General features: G+C 44.2%; 1 protein-coding gene across 6 annotated transcripts in view; it reads left to right on the top strand.

Moving 5' to 3' along the window:
• Positions 1 to 23,226, top strand: part of tep1 (telomerase-associated protein 1) — a 34,729-nt gene that overhangs the window by 2,286 nt on the left and 9,217 nt on the right. For 5 of the 6 annotated variants that reach the window (XM_041239537.1, XM_041239539.1, XM_041239535.1 and 2 more), the window contains 37 exons: positions 54 to 203; positions 1,333 to 1,497; positions 2,115 to 2,264; positions 2,972 to 3,043; positions 3,347 to 3,468; positions 3,545 to 3,702; positions 4,116 to 4,225; positions 4,775 to 4,865; positions 5,445 to 5,625; positions 5,724 to 5,934; positions 6,243 to 6,392; positions 7,433 to 7,516; positions 7,895 to 8,016; positions 8,301 to 8,372; positions 8,864 to 9,010; positions 9,176 to 9,346; positions 9,910 to 10,030; positions 10,874 to 10,995; positions 11,758 to 11,871; positions 12,143 to 12,260; positions 12,627 to 12,812; positions 13,236 to 13,414; positions 13,717 to 13,867; positions 14,159 to 14,338; positions 14,582 to 14,674; positions 16,035 to 16,167; positions 16,810 to 16,966; positions 17,102 to 17,235; positions 17,534 to 17,622; positions 17,941 to 18,055; positions 18,660 to 18,894; positions 19,167 to 19,284; positions 19,815 to 19,939; positions 20,506 to 20,605; positions 20,714 to 20,869; positions 22,228 to 22,440; positions 23,010 to 23,154. In XM_041239537.1, the coding sequence (XP_041095471.1) occupies positions 54 to 203; positions 1,333 to 1,497; positions 2,115 to 2,264; positions 2,972 to 3,043; positions 3,347 to 3,468; positions 3,545 to 3,702; positions 4,116 to 4,225; positions 4,775 to 4,865; positions 5,445 to 5,625; positions 5,724 to 5,934; positions 6,243 to 6,392; positions 7,433 to 7,516; positions 7,895 to 8,016; positions 8,301 to 8,372; positions 8,864 to 9,010; positions 9,176 to 9,346; positions 9,910 to 10,030; positions 10,874 to 10,995; positions 11,758 to 11,871; positions 12,143 to 12,260; positions 12,627 to 12,812; positions 13,236 to 13,414; positions 13,717 to 13,867; positions 14,159 to 14,338; positions 14,582 to 14,674; positions 16,035 to 16,167; positions 16,810 to 16,966; positions 17,102 to 17,235; positions 17,534 to 17,622; positions 17,941 to 18,055; positions 18,660 to 18,894; positions 19,167 to 19,284; positions 19,815 to 19,939; positions 20,506 to 20,605; positions 20,714 to 20,869; positions 22,228 to 22,440; positions 23,010 to 23,154 (5,140 nt within the window). The remainder of the gene's footprint in view (positions 1 to 53; positions 204 to 1,332; positions 1,498 to 2,114; positions 2,265 to 2,971; positions 3,044 to 3,346; positions 3,469 to 3,544; positions 3,703 to 4,115; positions 4,226 to 4,774; positions 4,866 to 5,444; positions 5,626 to 5,723; positions 5,935 to 6,242; positions 6,393 to 7,432; positions 7,517 to 7,894; positions 8,017 to 8,300; positions 8,373 to 8,863; positions 9,011 to 9,175; positions 9,347 to 9,909; positions 10,031 to 10,873; positions 10,996 to 11,757; positions 11,872 to 12,142; positions 12,261 to 12,626; positions 12,813 to 13,235; positions 13,415 to 13,716; positions 13,868 to 14,158; positions 14,339 to 14,581; positions 14,675 to 16,034; positions 16,168 to 16,809; positions 16,967 to 17,101; positions 17,236 to 17,533; positions 17,623 to 17,940; positions 18,056 to 18,659; positions 18,895 to 19,166; positions 19,285 to 19,814; positions 19,940 to 20,505; positions 20,606 to 20,713; positions 20,870 to 22,227; positions 22,441 to 23,009; positions 23,155 to 23,226) is intronic. The other variant, XM_041239538.1, reaches the window with a different exon arrangement.

Genomic DNA, 23,226 nt, shown 5'->3' with positions numbered 1-23,226 from the left:
CCCCCCCCCCTCTCTCTATCTCTCCCTCCCTCCCTCCCTCTCTTTCTCGCCAGCTCCTGATGTTGAATGCAGTGTGCTGTTCGCTGATCAACAGAGAGTCTTTGCCCACTCAGGCTGACTTGGCTGAAGCTCAGAGCACCTGGTCCACTTTGAAAACGCTAGCTGAGGAAATCTCGCAGCATGACGCTGAGTTCACCCTGAAGGTGAGATGGGTCTACCAGATCAAATTCTTTTCAACTTAATGTGTCCAATTCCCCACACCGCTGCTCACCAGATCTGAAGGTTGGGCGGGCGTCCTCCGATCCCACGACTTATGCGATCCAACTTCTGGATTCCCCAGCGAAGACCAGGGACTTTACACAGTGCCCCCTGACTGTGTGACTCATCCTGCACACCACGTGGCCATGCCTTTACCAGGGAAGACCCTGGAGCGCCCCTCAAATACCATTCCTAACAGCCCCTGTGGAGGGCTTTAACCCAGTTCTATCTGAAAATCCTGTCCAATAAAAGTCAACGTAAATGTTACTAAGCTGAAGTAGCTCGAAATGTCATTTTAACATTTTCTGTGATGTTAGTTACACTCATTTGAAATAATTCTGCTGCTCGAGTATTGAGTCTGCAATTCTGGAAAATCCTAAGTTCCGGGATTTATATTTTGTAGAAATGTAAAAGATTAGCATGGCTAAGCCTGGAGAGGTACTTTATGATAAAGCAAAGTTTCCTCATAGTAAAAGCACAGCAAAGTGTAATAAAGCATTGTAAAGCACAGAGAGGTCTGGTAAAGCATAGGGAAGCATTGTAAAGCACAGAGAGGTCTGGTAAAGCATAGGGAAGCATTGTAAAGCACAGAGAGGTCTGGTAAAACATAGGGAAGCATTGTAAAGCACAGAGAGGTCTGGTAAAACATAGGGAAGCATTGTAAAGCACAGAGAGGTCTGGTAAAGCATAGGAAAGCATTGTAAAGCACAGAGAGGTCTGGTAAAGCATAGGGAAGCATTGTAAAGCACAGAGAGGTCTGGTAAAGCATAGGGAAGCATTGTAAAGCACAGAGAGGTCTGGTAAAGCATAGGGAAGCATTGTAAAGCACAGAGAGGTCTGGTAAAGCATAGGGAAACATTGTAAAGCACAGAGAGATGTGGTAAAGCAAGTTAGAAAACAAAAACAGTGACATTTCTGTGCACATTTCTAAAAAGGGATACAAGAGGCTTTGTGGAATTCTCTTTTCAGCTACAATCACTTTTCCACTGCGGGAGGAAAGGGGGTGTATTTTCGTCGGGACGCTGACTGTCCTTCTCTTTATTCCTGTAACGTTGCTTGCTTTCCTCCTGCCAGGTTGCTGTGTACACACGTCAGGAGCTGAATATCCGCTACACTGCTAACTTCCTGCTGGCACTGGCAGCTCACCTGCCCTCCTGTCGCCCTCACCTGCACAGATACTTCAGCTCTGCAGTACAGCTTCCCTCTGACTGGATCGAGGTGGCCAGGACTTCCAGCACGGTGAGCACAGTGGGAACAGCCCTGAGAGGGCAATGGAGCACAGTGACGGCATGGAAAAGAATAGGGAAGCATTGTAAATCACAGAGAGGTCTGGTAAAGCGTAGGAAAGCATTGTCAAGCACAGAGAGGTCTGGTAAAGCATAGGGAAGCATTGACAAGCACAGAGAGGTCTGGTAAAGCATAGGGAAGCATTGTAAAGCACAGAGAGGTGTGGTAAAGCATAGGGAAGCATTGTAAAGCACAAAGAGGTGTGGTAAAGCATAGGGAAGCATTGTAAAGCACAGAAAGGTCTGGTAAAGCATAGGGAAGCATTGTCAAGCACAGAGAGGTCTGGTAAAGCATAGGGAAGCATTGTAAAGCACAGAGAGGTGTGGTAAAGCATAGGGAAGCATTGTGAAGCACAGAAAGGTCTGGTAAAGCATAGGGAAGCATTGTCAAGCACAGAGAGGTCTGGTAAAGCATATTAATAAAAATAGTAAACTAACGCTTAGAGTTACGGTAAAGCATGTTTCTCTGTTTCTCTCTCTCTCTCTCTCTCTCTCTCTCTCTCTCTCTCTCTCTCTCTCTCTCTCTCTCTCTCTCTCTCTCTCTCTCTCTCTCTCTCTCTCTCGCCACAGTGTTTTGGTTCCAGCCTCCCCTCCTGCCTCAGGAGAGCCATGACTGACAAGTTCAAGCAGTTCAGTGAGTTCCAGCTGGCAAAGTACAATACAAGGAAGATGCGCTGCAAACACCGAGGAACCAAGACAAGAGGACAAGGGAAAGGAGAGGTGAGAGGAGAAGAGAAGAGAAGAGAAGGGAGAGGGGAGGGGAGGAAGAGAGGAGAGGAGAAGAGAAGAGAGGGGTCTGGGGAGAGTAGAGGAAGAGAGGAGAGGAGAAGAGAGGGGTGAGGGGAAGGCAGGAGAGGAGAGGGGTGAGGAGAGGACAAGAGAAGGGAGATGGGAGGAGAGGAGAGGAGAGGTGAGGGAACAGAAGAGAAGGGAGAAGGGAGGGGAAGGGAGGAGAGGAGAAGAGTGGAGAGGGGTGAGAGGAGAAGGGAAGGTTGAGAGGAGAAGAGAGGGGTGACGGGAGGAGTGGTTTGGAAAGGAGGGGGAGGAGAGAGAGAGAGAGAGAGAGATTGGAGGGGGTGTGAATTCAGCATAGGGAAACTGCTATAACACAGAGGCACCGAGAGAGGGGAGTGATGTGAGATGAGAGAGGGAGTAATGAAACAATGGGGCAGAGGAGAGTAAAGGGGAAAGACAAGGGGGTTAAGGAGGGAGCATGTAAAGGAGAGGGGAGGAGATGAAAGGAGGCGGAAAATGTTCAGATTAAGGCAGAGGGGCATGGCTGGTGCTTGGTAAAAAGAAGATGAAGGTGAAGGGGTGAACAGAAGCAGAGGGAATGAGTATGGAGAAAGAGGAAGGCACCCCTGACACTGTATGCTTCTCTCTCTCTCTCTCTCTCTCTCTCTCTCTCTCTCTCTCTCTCTCTCTAGCAAGAGTCTAAAGCCACGATTCAGAAATGGGCTAATTCTCTCTGCTGTGACGACTCTCAACTCAAGTGTTATGTAAGTAAGCTGCACGAGACTCCGGGATACACATGTTAGTAACATTATCACACATGTACAACCAATGTCCTCCTGAAAGCCTATTAAAGTAAAAAAAAAAAATTCTAGTGCATTTGTATTATATATTGCCATCCTTCAATGCTCTAAGATTTTCCTGCAGGGGGGGAAAAAAAAAGCCTGGTTTTAATGGTAATTTTAATGGACTTGAAACTTTGTTAGAGAGCAATGTTTATGGACGCTTCTTGCAGGTTCTTTAAAGTTAGGGACGTGTCGCATGTTAACTGTGTTTCCCTGTGTGTGCAGCTCCAATCTCAGACCAGGGCACCCGCGCAGAAGCAGCAGGACCAGTTCAACATGAAGAAGCTGATTCAGAAACTGCACATCAAGGAGCCTGCGCATCTCGTCATGGGGTTGCTACGGCGCAGGTGAAGGTCGAGAGAATCCTATGGGGTTGGGTGTTATTGGTCGTCTTGCTTTGCTGAATACCGTCTCCCCCTGCAGGTACCCCTCTGATCTGCAGGCGTTCTTCCGAAGCGGGCTCTCGGGACCCTGGGACTCTCAGAGGGCAGGTCAGAGAATGAAGCTGCAACAGCCTGAGACCTGGGAGCGCAGCCTGTGTGAGCAGGGCAATGAGGCTGGAGCCTGGGAGAATCTTATAGGTGAGGCAGTGGACGGACAGTGAGAGGCAGACAGCAGGCACCCAGATAGACAGACGGAGAGACACCCAGCCACCCAGCCAGTAAAAGCACAGCAAAGTGTAATAAAGCTTACTTAAAGTATGATAAAGTATAGGTAAGCATTGTATGGCGATTCTTGTTAGAATGTCAAATCAAAGTTTGAATGGGATTCTAAATGGGTCAAGCCGTGGAGGTCAGTAAAGCCTGTTTCAAAGCTCTGTTCAAAATGGCTGCTCTAGTGAACAAAGAAAAGAAAAATTGTGAACAAAGAAGAGAAAAATGACAGGTGTGTTATTTAAACAGGTGTTGCAACAAGCGGGGACGTGCAATGATGTATGTTTTTTGAACCCCGCTGCTCTGCTAGCCAGCTCTGTTTGACTTGAATCTCTCTCTAGATAAGAACAAGCTTCCCTTCATGGCCATGCTGAGGAATCTGCGCAACATGATCAGAGCGGGGATCAGCGAGGCTCATCACACGAGGGTCATTAACAGATTGACCAGCAAGGTGAGAGGCCAGGAGGGGATCTACTGTGGGGAAACATTTAGAAGGGTTATTTTCGCCTGTTTTTTAATATGCTTTACCAGACCTCTCTGTGCTTTACAATGCTTCCCTATGCTTTACCAGACCTCTCTGTGCTTTACAATGCTTCCCTATGCTTTACCAGACCTCTCTGTGCTTTACAATGCTTCCCTATGCTTTACCAGACCTCTCTGTGCTTTACAATGCTTCCCTATGCTTTACCAGACCTCTCTGTGCTTTACAATGCTTCCATGTGCTTTACCAGACCTCTCTGTGCTTTACAATGCTTCCATGTGCTTTACCAGACCTCTCTGTGCTTTACAATGCTTCCTTGTGCTTTACCAGACCTCTCTGTGCTTTACAATGCTTCCCTATGCTTTACCAGACCTCTCTGTGCTTTACAATGCTTCCCTGTGCTTTACCAGACCTCTCTGTGCTTTACAATGCTTCCCTATTATTTACCAGACCTCTCTGTGAACTTTTCTAAGGCCTCCCTCTCCTCTGGGCTCAATGAAATCTTTGTGTCTCCTCCAGAAATTGGTGATGAACAGCAGGCAGTTTCCTTTCCGATTCCTCTCGGCTTACAAAGTCATCCAGGACTTGGAGCAGCAGCTGAAGGAAGCAGGTACGACCAGACCCAGGGAATCTAGCAACCTGCAGAATGATGAATCCTGCTGAATAATGTCACATTGCCAACATACTGAATTACATAACGCTTTGTCGTTGGCCATCTATATAATGGAAAAACTGACCACAATTAAAAAATGTAACATTTTGAAATCTAACGTGAAATATTACTGTACTACTTATGGCTTCTGGTAGACTGTTTTATGATATCATTTTGTAGTTTCTTTGGTTTTATATATAATTTTTATTTATTTATTTTTTATTTTTATTATGTCTCAACCCTAAAATTCAAGGTGATTTAAAACTTTTGGCCACAGCTATATATTTTAAAGATTCTTCATTTTTTTTTACACATATTTCACGGCAAAATCTACACTGTTCAATTATTAACTTTAGCAGCGACTAAAATAATTATTCAGAATAGCCGTGCTGATAGCAGAGAGAGAAATACGTGCATTACAGCTGAAACTGCCTTCAGAGAATGCAAACAAACCGGAGAGCCAGCGGGGTCTGTTTTGCACTGAAGTTCAGTTTGATGGATGCAGAGTTGAGTGCTATGGTGTCTTGTGTCCTGTAGAGAAGCAGAAACTGAGCTCCTCGCAGCTGTTGAGGGAAATTCTGGAGAAGGTTCCTAAGAGGAAAACCCTCTGTCAATTCAGCTGGGCCTCGGCTGGCCGCAAGAGGCTGAGGAGGACCCTGGCCGTGCCCTTCGTCTATCGGCAAGTCAAGAACAGGAAGAGCCAGCAGCTCAAAGCAGGGTAGGAGCAGAACCGCCTTCCATTGCCTCTTATTCAACCAGGGCTGAGGTAGAATTGTCATTTGTAAACTGTTTCCTGTGGCTTCTCTCCTCTGCCAGCCACCTGCAGTTTGACAAGGAGCTGTTGCATCGATACCGGTGCGCCCTGGAGACCTCCATCCAGCTGTCCTGCCGTTACAACGTGCCCCCTCTGCCCGGACACACTCTGCTGCTATGCAGTGCGGGCTGGGAGATGCTGAGCGTTTGTCAGGGGACCAAGGGGCTGTGCTGCTTCTCGGGTTCGGAGCAGGGGACAAAGCAGGGCACCACGGTAACCATGGGACAACCATGCACTTATTCACACACACGATGGGGAAGACAGGACAGCACACACCCATCTGTACAGCCACACACAGAAATACACTATTTACACACAAAGCCCCAGTCCCACTACAAGTTTAATGTAGCACATCAAAGTCCAATTCGACATACTGTGACACCCGACTCTCAATAATATATACCATTACATAATTCTAATCCAATTGATGAAACTCACAAAGGACATTCTATTTACCTACCTAGAACACTGCTTCAAACATTCAACCAGTGCAATGTTTCCTCCCCTGCACTGTTCTCCAGGTCCAGGAGGTGGCAGTGTTGCTGGCTCTGATGATGGCCCACGCCAGTGAGCATGCTCAGCTCTACCTGTTTGACCAAGACTGCAAGGAGGTGGAGCTACAGCAGGGGGAGGTGCTGGAGAATGTGGGGCGTGTCATAAAGCAAATTGAGGTAACTTTCTTTCTTTCTTTACCATATTCAAATCACATCAAAGTGTAAAGCATATTTTAAAAAAAAAAAAAAATAATAATAATATATCATGGTAAACTGTGCTTGGTATATATTCCCTTCAGTCACTGTGTGTATAATTAAGAACATAAGAAAGTTTACAAATGAGAGGAGGCCATTCGGCCCATCTTGCTCGTTTGGTTGTCAGTAGCTTATTGATCCCAGAATCTCATCAAGCAGCTTATTGAAGGATCTCAGGGTGTCAGCTTCAACAACACTACTGGGGAGTTGGTTCCAGACCCTCACAATTCTCTGTGTAAAGAAGTGTCTCCTATTTTCTGTTCTGAATGCCTCTTTGTCTAATCTCTATTTGTGATCCCTGGTCCTTGTTTCTTTTTTCAGGTTGAAAAAGTCCCTTTTAGAATTTTGAATGCTTGAATCAGGTCGCTGCGTCTTCTTCTTTGTTCAAGACTGAACAGATTCAGTTCTTTTAGCCTGTGTGCATATGACATGCCTTTTAAACCCAGAATAATTCTGGTCGCTCTTCTTTGCACTCTTTCTGCCCAGTTCTGAATCTTGTCTAGATCATTTTGAATGACCTTTGCTGCTGCAACAGTGTTTGCCACTCCTCCTGTTTTCGTGGCATCTGCAAATTTATCAAGTTTGCTTGCTATACCAGAATCTAAGTGATTAATGTAGATTAAGTAGAGCAGATGACCTAATACTCCACTGGTTACCTCGCTCCATTCTGAGGTTTCTCATCTAATCAGTACTTTCTGTTTTCTACATGTTAACCACTCCCTAATCCATGTGCATGCATTTCCTTGAATCCCTACTGCGTTCAGTTTGAGATTTGAGATGTTAGATCTCAGATCTGTGTATCTATTTTATAATGCAAACTTTTTTTTTTTCAAAGTTATGGCAGAGAAACTTCTCTGGCTGTTGAGTTCACACAAACTGGTTTTTTTTTAAACTGTTCTAAAAAAAAGACTTGTAGGCGTTGTAGCAGCTCCAGTTGTTGTGAAATTTTCTCTGTCTCCCAGCAGGATTTGAAATCGCAAAGCCCAGCAGACCCCCTGCTATCCCTGCCTCAGCTCTTCTTCAATCTCACAGCTCAGAGGATTAAGGTTGATATCTCTTAGCACTTCTTAATTGAGCTCTGTACTGAGTAGGGAGTGTTAATAGTTTAAACATTTAAAAGGCATCCAAATATATGAAACATGATCAAAAATACAGTGCAAGATGCTGAGCTTGTGTTTATGCAATAGTAATTATGCAGGGTTTTTTATTTGTGTATATTATTTGCATACACATTAGCATGATCTTATACACATTAATATTGGTTAATATGTTTATACGGTGTTTAATCTGGAAGTTTAAGCATTTTAAACATATTCTAACAGCCCTTGTGTCAGAAAATGCCACCCCTGTCTACTCTATAGGACAAAGCAACGAGTAAGATGGTCTTGAATTAATTTGCTACCCTGGTTTCAATGTGGTTTCAGGTGGACACTGTGGTGGTTCTGGGGAGCAGTGTGGTCAGTGATGAGTTCAGATTCTCCTTACAGAGGTATCAAAGAGAGGTGAACCCTCACACACTGCTGGTCAAGGTCCTGCTGGACAGCAGGTGAGAGGGGAGAGGCAGAGAGAGGTGGGAGAAGGGGAGAGAGAGTGGAAGAGAGGGGGGAGGGGGAGCGAGATCAGGGGAGAAGGTGAGAGAGTGGAAGAGAGGGGGAGAAGGGGAGAGAGTGGAAGACAGTGAGGGAGGAGGGGGGTGAGAGAGTGAGAAACAGGCTGCAAAATAGTTTCTAAGTTTGCATTTTTCTGTGTGTCATCGCAGTACAGAACACAAGCTAGAGGACTTGCACACAATCTTTTTGCTACTAGAATATTCTTTTTCACTTTTTTCAGGGATAGCAAACCCAATGCATCAGTGGATCTGAACTGCGTGGAGTTACATGGGTTCAGTGAACAGATTCTGAAGTAAGTTTATTCATTTTCTTTACCAAATAACTTTATGTGTTTTTAAAAGAGTCACACTTATTTAACTCTTTCATGCATTAAATATTGAAACTAGCTGAAAAAAAGTAGTTTTGGACCCATAATAAATACATTTTTCATGAAAAAATGTCCTTTGCTTTAATAGGGGGGTAGACATGACATCTGACTCACATGAGGCTATCATGCGTCTTCTGTATAAAGACTAGAAAAGTTTTTTTTTAAATCTGTCCCTATATGAGGTCACCATGCATGAAAGGGTTAAATTAGTTATTTATTGATTAATTATGGATTTGCATTTTAACATTCCTGAATAAAATACCTTCTGACTCTTCATGTTCATCCCTCACTCTTCCCCCTCTCCCTGTTATTGTTTTCCCATTCCCTCTCCCCTCCTCCTTTATCCCTCTCCCTCTCTCTCTCTCTCGCACGCTCCCCATTCCCCTCTCTCTCTACCCCTTCCTGTCCTCTCTCAGGTTTGTTGCAGAGAGGGGCTCCTCCAGATTATTGGATCACATCCACCACATTGATGAGCTCTACAACATCCCACCACAGGGGGGCACTACAGGCCGACGTGAAGAGGCAGTGGAGATCTGCTGTGTCCCTCCGACCCCCCGAAACAGGTACCCCCGCCTCCAAACCAACGCTGGCTGTCTCAGGTGGCGCAGTGTGCGATTCTTCATCTCCATGTTATGAGAGAGATCCGAACTGACTGATCGCTGTGTTTGATTTGTCTTTGCTCTGTTATGATGCTGTCTCCTGTATTGATCTGACGCTGTCTGTCTCAGGTGGCGCAGTGTGCGAGTTTTCGTCTCCTCCACATTTCGAGACATGCACGGTGAGAGGGATCTGCTGGTGCGCAGTGTGTTCCCGGAGCTCCGACTGAGGGCAGCGCGACTCTGTGTCAGCCTGCAAGAGGTGGACCTGCGCTGGGGCATCACTGAGGAGGAGAGCAACCGGTGAGGGGAGAGATGAGGACCTGCGCTGAGGCATCATTTATTTAATAATCTGTTTGTTCTTTATTAAATTTCTGATGTTTAATAATCAATTTAATTGCACTTTATGTGATTGGATTGTGCTAACAGGTCATTATGTGTGTGTGTGTGTGTGTGTGTGTGTTTGTATGCGGAGACGGGGAGAGAGGCCGACGCGGTGTGTGTGTTGTTGTGTGTGTGTGTGTGTGTGTGTGTGTGTGTGTGTGTGTGTTTGTATGCCTCTGCCCCTCTGTCCGGCTGCGCGTGTGTGTGTCTTCGTCTCTGTGTGTGTGTGTGTGTGTGTGTGTGTGTGTGTGTGTGTGTGTGTGTGTGTGTGTGTGTGTGTGTGTCTCTGTGTGTGTGTGTGTGTGTTTCTCTGTCTCTGCGTGTGTGTCTCTGCCTCTCTGTGTGTGTGTGGTTCTTTGTGTGTGTGTGTGTGTTTCTCTGTCTCTGCGTGTGTGTCTCTGCCTCTCTGTGTGTGTGTGGTTCTTTGTGTGTGTGTGTGTTTTTCTCTGTCTGTGTGTGCCTCTCTGTCTGATTGTCCACAGGGCGGTGGAGCTGTGTCTCACAGAGGTGTCTCACAGTCAGCTGTTTGTTGGGATTCTGGGAGAACGCTATGGGCTGGTCCCAGGACAGCTCACCCTGCCCGACCTGCCTCACTTCAGATGGGTAAGGAACTGCAGCTGTAGGGGAGAGACAATGTATTAGTGCCAAATTTGCTTTGACACAGCGGCTGTAAAATAGGCTTTTCAGGATGATAAATTAATTGTTTAAAAAAAAAAGAAAATTAAAAAAATAGACGAGACGGTCACTTCAGAAATTGCATTGATTTACTACAGCGTTACTCATCACCACAGCTGCTCGTCTCAGGTAAGATTAGCCTCTACGATGATATAGCTACTATTTTTCTGGCTTGCAAGTTCGATTGCTTGTGTTGCACTGCATTACAGTATACTGCAGTTTTGGTAGAGCTAGGCTGACTGAGAAATATGTCTGTGGAAAAGGTGGCAGCCCTCGTAAAGGGGTTATAGTGGCGATGGAACCACACGTGTCCTGTCAGTGTAACAGGGCTCAGGCTGGCATCACACAACACTGCCCACTACGTAACACACTTTACCACTTTCCACATATCTGGAAACCCACCTTATCTATGTGACGAGACTTGGTATTAACCTCATTTCATCGATGTTGCTGAGAGTATTCTGCATAGAAGTGCTCTGAAATATTTCATTGCTAATTCTCATTTTGTAGTGTTCTGCATAGACAGATAGGCCTGATTCACAGTGTACAGCCATAAGGGATAGCTGTCACCTGTTTAAAAGGGGTCGGGTTGTCCAAACTCCTGGCTCCTGATCATTTCAATAACATACTTGATTGAAGGTAGTTGTAAATCCCAGGAATAGGCGCAGGATTCGTTTCAAACCCTGACTGTATTAACTGATAGGTTGATTAACTGTGATTTAAAGTGTGTTTTGGAGCAGTGAATGCATTGTGAGCGCTGTATCTCGGCAGCTCCAGTCCGCACCCCCGGGGCGATCCATCACAGAGCTGGAGATTCTGCAGTTCCAGAATCAGAACGGAGAGGCGGCCCCAAGCAGGATGTTCCTGTACCTGCGCAACCCGCAGCTTCTCAGGTAGGGGGCGCTCACAAGACGTCGTCTGCATGTCCCACTTACTGTGCTGCGGTGCTAAAAGTAGTTACATAGGAACTTCCTCTATTTACCCTGGAACAAAGAAGAATCAGAGGGGATATGATTTGATGTCTTTAACATCTTAAGAGCTGGCATAGTTACCCTGAAGCAATACTTTAAGAGAAACCAGGACCAGAGGACACAGTTGGAAAGGAAGTGGAGACAGACTTAGGACAGAGGGACGGAGACATTGTGTGTGTCTGTGTGTATATATATATATATATATATATATATATATATATATATATATATATATATATATATATATTATTATATTGTTTAGATTTGCTAACGTGAACAAACGCTTAATGCTTGGGGGAAAAAAAAAAAACATTTGCTTCTGTTGTTGTTGAAAACAGTAAACTGCTTTGTGCTGTAGTTTCTGTGTCACGTCTTCCCAGGTCTTTTTCCATTAGCGCTGGTTCCTTTCCTGCTTTTTAACACCTTCATTTGGGATAGACATATTCCTATACAATACATGTCTTTGTTTACCTTCATTATGATCGTTGCAATTGGCTTGTGCTGATGAGCAGCTCCTGAAATTGGATTTAAAAAAAACACACACAGGAATTACAAAGAAGTCAGTATAATGATTGCAAACATCATGAATAGGTACAAAAACAATGGAGTGTTGAGTGAGGTGGCAGTGAACTGTTCAACAAAAACTAGACCAAAAAACATTTTGTGTTTTTTGTGGTGTTTCAGGTCCGTGCCACAGCAGTGGGAGAAAGACTTTGCAGCCGAGTCAGAGGAGGCGAGGAAGAGGATGGCAGACCTGAAGAGTCGATTGTTGAACAGCGGGGTCCCGATCACTGAGAAGTAAGAGACACTAACCCCCCCACCCAATAAGCTGAATTGAGAGACTGGGGCCAGGAGAGCACCTACTGACATTGAGTTCTCCTGAGCTGCAGCGAGGGAATACACGCACACACGTGTACACACGCAGACAAACACACCCCCAGACTCTCACACAGGCAGTTAAACAAAATGTTTTTGTTGTTGTCAAATCATCTTTAAGTCAAATGAATTAAGACAGACAGATTCAGAAAGAGTGTTTCAACTATGAACGCTTGTTTATTCCATTTCACAGCTACCCCTGCGAGTGGGGGGGTGTGTCAGCCGGGAAGCCCTTTGTGAAGGGGCTAGAGGAGTTTGGGAAGAAAGTTCTGTCCGACCTGTGGGGGGCGCTGTTGGATCAGTTTGCTCAGGTCAGTGCCAGCATTGTGAGGGTGTGTTCAGAACAACTTCTAAAAAAGAATTCAAAGGTGTAATTAAAGAAAACAAAACCAAGCCAGAATTTGAAATCAAATAACAGAAAGACACGTGGCTAAGAGAACTGTGTCAATTTAATAACCCTGGCAAATTTAGCTTCCAGAAATCAAGCATTGATTTGGTTTTGCATTGGTCTCCCATGCACAGTTGTGAAACACGCATATTTTCTGTTTTAAACATGCCATCTGATGCTACCTTAAGTTAAAGCAGGGTCTCAGAGATTTCTTTAACCATGTAGAATCAGGTGTCATGTATGATCTTTGCCTGTAGGAAACCAGCCACTCTTTTTCACTTCCCAACAGGAAGAAGAGAGCTCAGATACAGGGTCGGAGGTCACCGCACAGGAAGTGTTCCAGGAATGGCAGCAGCGACAGTTCTATGGGCGGAGGAAGCTCCTCGCCATGGCAACCCAGAAGCTGCATGAGCTGGGGAAAGGGGGCTTGTTCATCGTCCCAGGGGGTGCGGGAGAAGGAAAGACCGTGTTCTTGGTAAAGTAGCCTTAAAAAAGAAAACCCCAAAACTTTTACAGGATGTTTACAGTCACATCAGGTCTTATGCTACACTACAAATAGAGCCCAAAATACCTTTAAAAAAATGACTGTACTATTAGCTGGATGTTATTTGAGCTCTGTATGATTCATTACTAGCCATGCTTACTAACTATTCCTGACATGCATGCTTCTGAAAAGGCTCCTCACGACTTATTGAAGGCATATCTGTGTGACCCTGGGAATCGAAGCCATTGCATACTGAAACCATCTCTCTCTCTCTCTCTCTCTCTCTCTCTCTCTCTCTCTCTCTCTCTCTCTCTCTCTCTCTCTCTCTCTCTCTCTCTCTCTCTCTCTCTCTCTCTCTCTCTCTCTCTCTCTCTCTCTCTCTCTCTCTCTCTCTCTCTCTCTCTCTCCACACAGGCCTCCCTGGTCAATGAACTGAAGTCCCCGACAGACACGGCCAAACCTTCCACCGACGTTACCTTCTACTTCACTGGAGCCAGCCAATCAGCAAAGAGCGCTGGGAGGTTCCTCCGTTATCTCGTCCAATCCCTGAGCCAGAGACTGGGGCAGGAGGTGGAGCTTGCTACAAGCTACAGGTAATGATGTTCTATATTGAAGTGAATATTTATTTGATCAACAAATTGAGATTCGTTTTCTCATAAGCCCATTTTGGCTTGTGAAGTTTTAAAAGGTTCTAACAAGTTATCAGGTCATTTTAATATTAATTCGCACTGGCAGACCGAACATGAATTATATTAAACCAATAATCAGAATTATTAAACAATAATTTTTATTTTTGAATGGAGCAATTACTAAGGTAAGTGCATAGTATAACTGTGGGGGAAAAATGAATGTCACTGTGGAGTTACGGGTGTAATACCCTGTCTGCCCTCTGCAGGGCGCTGTTGCTGCAGCTGGAGCCTCTGCTGCAGAGAGCGTGTAAAGCCGGGTCCAAACGACCGCTGGTTATCCTGGTGGACGGAGCTGACCTGTTGGAGAATGAGAAGGGACTGCCTTCGTCAGACTGGATACCACAGAGCCTCCCACAGGTAGGAGGACTGCACTGCACCGCAAAACATACCCAGTCATTGCTAACAAAATGATTGATCTTTTCTTGCACTTCATTAGCTGCAGGTACTAAACAAGGTTACAAAAAGAAAACTTTATCCAGTTTGTACTTTATACTGGATCTTTCTGGGTTAGTAATGGATCTTTAATATTTAGGGATGAAATCATGTACAAATCTAAATTCAGAAACGCTAGTTATATGTTGATCAACAGAACCACGTACCTTGTTGGAACATGGAAAGAACATGCTCTTTACTCCCCCGTCTCTCCAGCGAGTGACTCTGGTTCTGAGTGTCTCCTCTGATTCTGCCCTCCATCGCTCGCTAGCCAGACGCAAAGACGCAGTCGAGTTTCCCTTAGGACCGCTTTCACTTCTGGACAAGAGGGAGATGGTGGAGCACAGCCTGGCTGCCTATGGGAAAAAGCTGAGCGACTCTGCCTTCAATAACCAGGTACTTGATGACTGCGCAGACGGGAGGACTCTAGTCTTGCGCTGATGACTGTGCAGACGGGAGGATTCATATTTTCATATATTCATATTTTAGCTGAAACAAATAATGAATAAGCCAGAGAGCTCACCTCACCACAGCAGGCATGTTCCCAACAGACACACCTCACAATACACAGCATATGTAAACTCAGTTGACAAGCCATTGTTAATCCCTGTTGGTATCCCTCATTCCTGTCTGTTTTAGATCCGAGTGCTGCTGATGAAAAAGGGATCCCAGCATCCTCTCTACCTCAGACTGGCCTGTGAGGAGATCCGAGCATTTGGAGTCTTTGAGAAGGTCAGCTGACACGCCGCTCTCACACCTGAACAGGTCGTCTTATCTGGAGATAGTCCTTCGAATAGCATTGTAGATGAGAGGGATCGCTGATGCCAGGCTGTGCCTGCTGGGCTCTCAGTTACTTAACTGTACCCTTAATTGAACTGATAATTTGCTTAATTAGACCTTTTTAATTGTTTTCAGCTCTTAAACAGTTGTAGAGTTCAAGTTACTTATAAAACGTTATAGCCAACTTGAAACCGTACCGAAACCTAGCTTTTAGCGAAAAAAGGGGATTGTTTATGAGTTCAGGATTGACTGCTACACAAATTAAACGTTTCATTTTTACAACTGTTTACAATCAAATGTAATGTCTTCTGATATAACTATCAGTGAATACATTTATATGCAGCAGCGTTTACTGTGACAGCAGGGTCTTCAGAGGCCGGTACTGTATAGCAGAGCTGTGAAGGGACAGCGAGCGTTCTAATATATTAATTACTGTAACAAACAATCAAAATAAAATCTTTACACATCAGTCTTACCTGTTGAAACAGGATTGGCTGTGGGTAATAATATTATGAATACAGTAACATCATACTAATTATATTTCATTGCATTGTTATGGAACAACTGAGAGATCTGTGTAACTGGTGGAACTGTGGATAACAACTGAACTGTGATTTCAGCCTATTTGATAGCCGGTCTATTCATGTTGCAAATGGAAGCGAACTAGAGACAGAAAGCAAGTTAGAATTGTCTTTAACTATAAATGATCTGCTGTTGAAAGCAAGCAATACATCATTTGTTCAGCCGAGTTTCCGTAGGTTTGATTAGTAGTGCAACAAATCAGTTGAAAGTGTTGCTGCTTTTCTGCTCTGAAAGCATGCAGAATGGTGCTAGGAAGTAGAGAAACGTTTACAGGACAGCTGTCAAAGCATTTTGCTCCGGTGCAAAATTTGCTTCAGTTTTTTTTTTTTTTTGTAACTGCAAATAAACGCTAGCTAATTTTCTAAAACTGCTTTAGTGAAGAAAACAAAAATATTCATTTTGTTTCTATTTTCCATCTCTACATCGGCGCTTGCTAGATTTACAGTTTTACAATTACTTTCAGAAAATTGGATAGCAAATTCTGCTCTGGTGCAAAGAAACAAAGCAAAACTTTTGCTACAAAAGATTTTTCCTAAAATTCTTTGTTTTTGAGAAATTTCTAGACATTGTACATTTCTATTAGGGTATGTAAACTTTTGACTACAACTGTGTGTGTGTGTGTGTGTGTGTGTGTATACATTTAGACTTCTGAAACAGCTCATCCAGTTGTGATGAATCTTATTAAGGCTGTGTTTGTTGTAATGCTGCCTCTGTGTGTGTGTGTTTGTAGATAAAGGAAGGCCTGCAGTCCCTCCCCCTCACTCTCACTCAGCTGCTCCAGCATGTGCTGGCTGGTCTGGAGCAGAGCTGTGGGGCTGGGCAGATCGCCTGGGCCCTGGCTGCGCTCGGTGTCAGCAGAACAGGTGAGACCCGCAGCAGCTTTTCACACAGCAGCCATGCTGTACGGCCCAGCGTGGGCTGATTCATGGGCTGATACTTGTATATACCCTGATCTTTTGAGAAAAAGCAGTCACTCGTTTGGTTTCCTGTAGAAGCCTCTACGCCTGTCTCACATTATCAGATGTGCAGAATTAAAAGCAGTAGTGTAGTCGAGCTGAAACGCTCCAGAACTCCAATCATTGTTCTGCCACTGACACACAGACAAGTAAAGCAAATCGTTCTGACAAGAAGGAGAAAGACACTTTGTGGAATCAGATAAGTGCATTACCTATTATATGAGTTACTAGAAGGAAAAAACAGTATTTTTTGGCGTTCTGGCCCATTCTGATTTAGGACAACACCACTGGCTAACATGTTTATAAATCACTGTTTCACTGCTGCATGCACCAGCATGGTAAATTGATACAGACCAGTTTAAGTCTTGACAGATTTTATTTGTTATGTTTTCTAAAATATTTGTGCATGTAAAAGCCCATCAGCATCTCTTGCATGTTAACGTGCTCCATTATATAAGCGCAGAGTGTATTTGTAGTTCCATTGTCAAACACAGTCTCTGCTGCCCAGACTGGGCTAGAGAGTTCTGCTGAAACGTTTCCTTTGTTTAGGTCTGAGGGAGCGAGATCTCTACTCCTTACTGACCATGTGCAAAGGGCTGGGCCCAGACCCTGTCACCTGGCAGGAAGTAATGCGATGTGCTGAGAGTTTGGAGAACAACCTAGTTCCCATGGCAACGTTCTCTCACCTGATGAGGGGTTTGCAAAGGTAAAACTTTTGCTGTTGAATTGTGTTTTGTTTCTTTCATTTAGCGCTGGTGAGTGTTTTATAGTTATGGGTGAATCAAGCCAGTGTCAAGGTGTATTTGAGCAGGTAACATAGTGTCTGCCTCCCTCCCTGTAGTGTGATTGGCCAGTGGGATGCACAGAACCCGGATTCTCGACTCTGCCTGACCAATAGTCAGGTGAGGTCAGCCTTCGAGCAGAAGTATCTGAAGAGGGGGCCAGTAAGACAGATAGCTCACCTCATCACAGCAGGTATGTTTCCAACAGATAAATTACAATGTAGTAGTTCTTTTATGTTAATACAATCTATATAATATAATATATATATATTATATATATATAGTATATATTATATATATATATAGATATATATTCGGTATTCACTTGTGAAGAGTACTAATCATGTATGATGCGACCACACTAAGAGTTCTGCGTCCAATTCTGGACCCCGCAGCACCAAAAGGACAGAAAGTCCAACGAAGAGCAACCAGACCCTAGGGTTTCTAAAACTTCACTTATGTTCTTGTGTCTGTGTGTCCGGATCTCCCAGCCCTCCTGTGGAAGCTCTCTGACCCTGAGGTTGCTGGATCCTTCAGGCACTGTGACCCAGATGCTCTTGTTGAGCTGCCCTTTCACCTGGTCAGTACCGTCCTCTGTTGCACGTGTGTCATCTTTAGGCTCATCTTTATGACAGATTAATCGATTCACAGTTGCATCTCAAATCACACTGCAGAAATATGAAGAAATTTGCAGACTGCTGTAGGTTGTAATTCCTAATCACACCGAGCAGGTTCTGTCTGCTGTAGCTCCTCAGTAGCTGTATAGCTGGGACCAGGGAGGAAATGACCAATTTCTGAGTACCCTCGGGGACTGCAAAATTCACGTATAAGTTTGGAAGAAAGCAGCAGTCTATTTGTAATCGCCCAGTCCAATGGCCAAGTTGCTTGTCTCCTGCAGGTGCACAGTGGGCAGCTGGATCACTTGCATTCCCTGTTGACCAGCTACGACTTCCTCTATCTCCATGTGAAACTGGGGCTGCTTCCTCACCTCTTGGAGACCTACACTCTGTACCGTGGGTATCAAACCAACACTGCACACTAGTGGCAACTATTCACCTACTGTCACTTACAGCAAACTGCATGCACCCTTTTAGAAGTGTTAGTGCTGGTGTGCCAAACACTTAGGTACAGTTTGCATGTGTATTATACAGCCATGTTTGAGAAAAAATATGAATAAATTATAATAATCGCTTTACAAGATAGGAGACTAGGCATCAGCTGCAGAGTCACTAACGTCTCACCCCAAAGACAGAGCACAAGGAGGTGAAGAATTTGAGTCAGTGGCTGAACTGGGATTTGAACCAGGGACCTCCTGGTTACAAGCCCATTTCTTCAACCACTGGACCGCAAAACTTCCTAAAGATTTTATATAGTGTATGTACTTTATAAACACAGTTTAAAGTATGACACATCCTACAAAGTGGTGTTATTTGCTTTACCCCTCTGATTTTAACATACCAGAAGAATGTGTTATTCAAGGAGTGTGCGTTATCCCAGAGGTGTGCGTTATACACATAATATTCTTAAAATGACAGTAAAGTTGACTTTGTATCGTTAGTATACACCCTTAGAGTGTGTTTAATCATGCAAACCCTCTGGACCTCCATTTTATTCCAGTCTCCTCAGCTGGTCCCCATGACGATGTGGAGCTGCACCTGGGTTTCCTGCGCCGCCACGCTCATATCCTATCCCAGAATCCCTCGCTGTTCCTGCAGCAGGCCCTGAATGAGCCCGACTCCTCGCTGCTGTGTGTTGCAGCCCAAAGGATTGTGGGTATGGAGCCGGGGGCGGCCGGCCGGGTACATGTAATGAGGTGGCTGAACAAACCACAGACACCACAGAGCATTGACAGGTGAGTGAAAACTGGGAACAGACACACTCGGGTTTGTAACCTCCAGGGAGATGCGCTTCAAGTGACAGGTACGGGAAGGACAACTAATTAGACAGTTTCGGTGTCTTCTATTGAAACAAATTCAAATAAAATGAGCCTAGTTATACTTATTTGTATATTACGTATGTATATATGTTTTTGCTAGTGCTTTTGTAGGTGTAACGCTCAGTTTGATGCTAGACTGATTCTAGTACTTGTATCCTTGACTTTCTTGTGCGCTGTAATTGTTCCAGTAAGGCCATTCTGATCCCGGCTCTGCCCTGCTGCGTGGCTCTCAGTCCGTCGGGGAGACTGGCAGTGGTGGGCACATCGCTGGGGCAACTCCACCTGCTAAACATGGAGACTGGGCAGGTAGGCACTCTGATCCCTCTCTGGCATCAGCCTGTTTAAGAAGCAGGCTTGGCTATGGCTTCAATTCATCTCCCTTTTATTTGCAATAGCAATACCATAGAAAATGACAATAGTATAGAAGACTTTGGGTCTCGTCTGTGAATTTCAGAGGCTGTTGTTCGTTAGTTATATTTTGTTTTTATGTTAGATTTTCATTATGTACCGGCAGTGGTAGGGGGTGGAATGATGTCCTTTGCCTCGTTAAATCTTGAAATGGTCTTCCAATAGGATTAGTATTTTAAAAGATAAAAGGATTGTAGTATTCCCCTGTGTACAACGCACATTATAACTGTAACAGCTACAGCCAAAGTACTCGGCGCAGAGGCAGCAGCCTGGCTTAATTCCCTAGGATGGTTAGAATGTGACTATTCTCAGTTGTATCTGAAGTCTCGTTGAAAAGATTGCATTGACAGACAGGCACTGTGTTTTGCTGTGTGTGTGTGTGTGTGTGTGTGTGTGTGTGTGTGTGTGTGTGTGTGTGTGTGTGACAGGAAGTGAGGTCACTGGTGAGCAGCTGCGACGGTATCTCTGGCTGTGTTTTCCTGGGAGAGTTGACAGTCTGCTCCACTTCTTTTGATGGGAAGATTGAGGTGTGGGAGACGAGCAATGGCTGCAGGTACGAAGGGGTTGTGAAAGCAGTTGTTTATAAGGTCCTCAATGAGTTAGAATCCAGTTACTTACGGGAATCATTGACCTGGTGTACTCCTGACCGCATTCATGCGGGACAGCTAGTTATTCCAGGGTGAACAAAGATAACACAGCAAGGGCCTTTTCTTGTAAATTATGGGATGCTCTGCTGTCTTGTCAGGGAAGCTGGGACTGCTTTTAAGCAAGATTAAAAACATGTTTTTACAAAATTTAAAAAAGAAAACGTTCTATTTGTCCTTTTTCAAATTTGTTTTATTAAATTGTTCTATTTCTACAAACTAGCTCTTTTTTTCAATAAAAACTGCCTCATTTTTAATTTCGGTTTTATCAATTTTGGTATTAGACTGTTATTAATTGAATGGTTTAATTGTTCCTTTAGTCTGCCATGTAAATACACAGTAATGAGAGACATTTAATGTACAGTATTGCCTAGTTTTGTATTGGACTTCAGGAGGGCTGAGTCTATTTCTGGTATTTTCCGAACCATTTATCTAAGAAGCAATCCTTTCTTGTCTCTTGCTTTCCTTACCCCAGAATTCTTCAGATCGAAGCACATCGCGATCGCATCACAGGATGTGACCTCGACGCTGACAGGAAGCACCTCGCTACGGTCTCACTAGATGCTGAGCTGAAGGTAAGAGATATATAATGTGTAAATAATAGTACATTTATCTGTACCTGGCTTTGCTTTGAACTGGTCTGGAGGAAAAACGATTCCCGCTCATTTGTTTCTTCCTTCTAGGTGTGGGCAGTAGCCAAGGGCAGCCTGGTGCTCACTCTCCCTCACTCTTATCCCCTGAACTGTGTGACCTTTCACCCCGAGGGTCAGCTGATAGCCACCGGGAGCTGGGATAGGTCGATCAGGATATGGAATTGGTTAAGCGCTCAGATCGTGGCAGTGAGTTCGAATCATAAGTTGTATACACTTTGTATTCCAAAGGCAGGGTATGTATTTTATATAGAGAGCAACCCAGTCAAGGGACCAAGAAGATATGGCCTTAATGTGTTACAGAACGCTTTGCAGTGTTTACAAGGAACGCATTGTGTTACCTTTCCAGTGCCCCATGTGTTGAAGTGTTATATTTTTAATCATATTGTTGACATTTTGTATTGCACATCACAAATCAGTTGGCCATTCAATAGAGTGGATCCAAGCGATGCGCGATCCAGCAATTATGTGTTCCCATATTATTATTATTATTATTATTATTATTATTATTATTATTATTATTATTATTATTATTATTTATTAGCAGACGTCCTTATCCAGGGCAACTTACTGTTACAAAATATCACAGTGTAAAATATCACATTACAGATAAGAGCAGTTACAAGGTACAGTAAAATCAGTCAAAAATAAGATCCAATGCAAATAAGAGCAAAATAGAGTACAATAAATAATTACATTTAAGAGCGAGTTCGACTAAGAGCAGTTTAAACTTCTAGTAAAAATATTTGCTTTTATAAGAGTAAATTCCATTAAGAGTAAGTCTGATAAATGGAAAGGAATGATGTCAGGTAAGAGCAGTTACCAAAAAAAGTGAATACAGATAACTGTAAGAGTAAAATCAAATAGAAAATGCAGTATAATTAAGAGTAGTCCTAGAATACAGTGAAAGTTGGAGAAGTTCAGAGCAAGCACAAGCTGATGCAAGTACTGATACAATTGGGTGCCATCTAGTCCAGTATACTCGATTTATAATACTGTACCAATCTCGGTTTTTCAATCAGAACATTGGCATTGTTGCTATAGGGACCATAAGCTGGATACAGTGCAATGTTTAGAAGAAAAATAGGTTCTCCTGGCGAACATTCCCAAGTAAAAGTTGAAAAAAGCCAATCCTAGTTGATTTACCTACGATGTGTTAATACAAATATAACACAAGAAATAACGCAAGAAAAAACAAACTGCCACACCTTTTAGTTTTGTGTGTGTAGCTAGATGGTGTGTAGCAATTCCTAGATGGCACTACTTCACCTGGTAAAATGTTCCGTGATACTGGCTACTTTCACCCTCACTCTCCTAACCCTGTGCCTCTGCCTGTTAGACAAAACCAGCTTCTATCTCTCTTTTAGATACTAAGCCTGTATCTCTTTCCCTCTCTTTTAGACACTAACCCTCTCTTTCTCTCCCTCCCTATCTCTCTGTATACCTCTTTTAGACACTAACCCTGTCTCTCTCTCTCTCTCTCTCTCTCTCTCTCTCTCTCTCTCTCTCTCTCTCTCTCTCTCTCTCTCTCTCTCTCTCTCCCTCAGACTCTCTCCGGTCACTCGGCCTCAGTCCGCAGTCTCTGTTTTGCCCCATCCGGAGTCTCGCTGGCCTCAGGCTCTCTGGACGGGGAGGTCAGGCTGTGGTCAGTGCCGGCCACAGTGTGTTTGGACAGCTTCCGTGCACACCAGGGCTCCACCGCGGCACTGCGCTTCATCCAGAAGGGGGCGCTGCTGCTCAGCACTGGTGGTGACAGCACGGTGAGATACTCTTTCTTTTCAGCATTTCTTTTTCAGGGCTTTGCAAAATACTGTAGTACATTGTAGTCCCGTTGTAGAGCATTTCCTGCCCAACAGGTTTAGTTCAGGAGTCTCGTCAGCTGTTACTGTGGGGCGGAGAGATCCGAAGTCAGCAGCAGAACAGGGTCAGGTTTGACTGACACACCTTTCATTTGCTGTGATTGGATATCTCCTTCCTGGACACATTTAGTCAGCTGCTGGTCAGAATAAAGTGAAAATGATGGCATTGAACATTAAAGTCCCTGCAACCTGGTTCACAGTGAACCTTACTCTAATTAAGCAGAGCCACATTCCTGCAGGATTTCTGGGTGTCTTTAAATAATCAATGACTAAAGACCTGGAAAAAATGTTAGCGTTGACCAATTAAGAAAATCCTTGGTTCAGTTAAGTCATTGCGAACTCGGGTCAAACGAACAAGCAAGCCTAGTTATAACATGACTACTGGTCTGGCAGTATAAGTAGACTGTGTTGTATTGTATTGTATCCTGCTCCATTATTTTGTGTGTAACCCCGGTTCTTTCTCTTACCAGGTGAGACTCTGGTCTGGCAGTCTGGGTCAGTTGACCAGGCGTCTGGGCCCCTCTCACTCTCCTGCTCTGTCTGTGGCGCTCAGAGGAGACTATGTAGCCATCGGCTACCATAGCAACGGCATCCGCATCTACAACACCCTCTCGGGTGAGTTTAAAAAAAAAAAAGTACATTTTCTAAATTTAAGTATTTTCAACAGGCAGAGCTGCAGTGTGTTAT

The sequence above is a fragment of the Polyodon spathula genome, chromosome 55 (genome assembly GCF_017654505.1).
Source record: "Polyodon spathula isolate WHYD16114869_AA chromosome 55, ASM1765450v1, whole genome shotgun sequence".
Taxonomy (NCBI): domain Eukaryota; kingdom Metazoa; phylum Chordata; class Actinopteri; order Acipenseriformes; family Polyodontidae; genus Polyodon; species Polyodon spathula.
The sequence above is the reverse complement of the archived record's forward strand: the minus strand, read 5'-3'. Positions and strand labels throughout refer to the sequence as shown.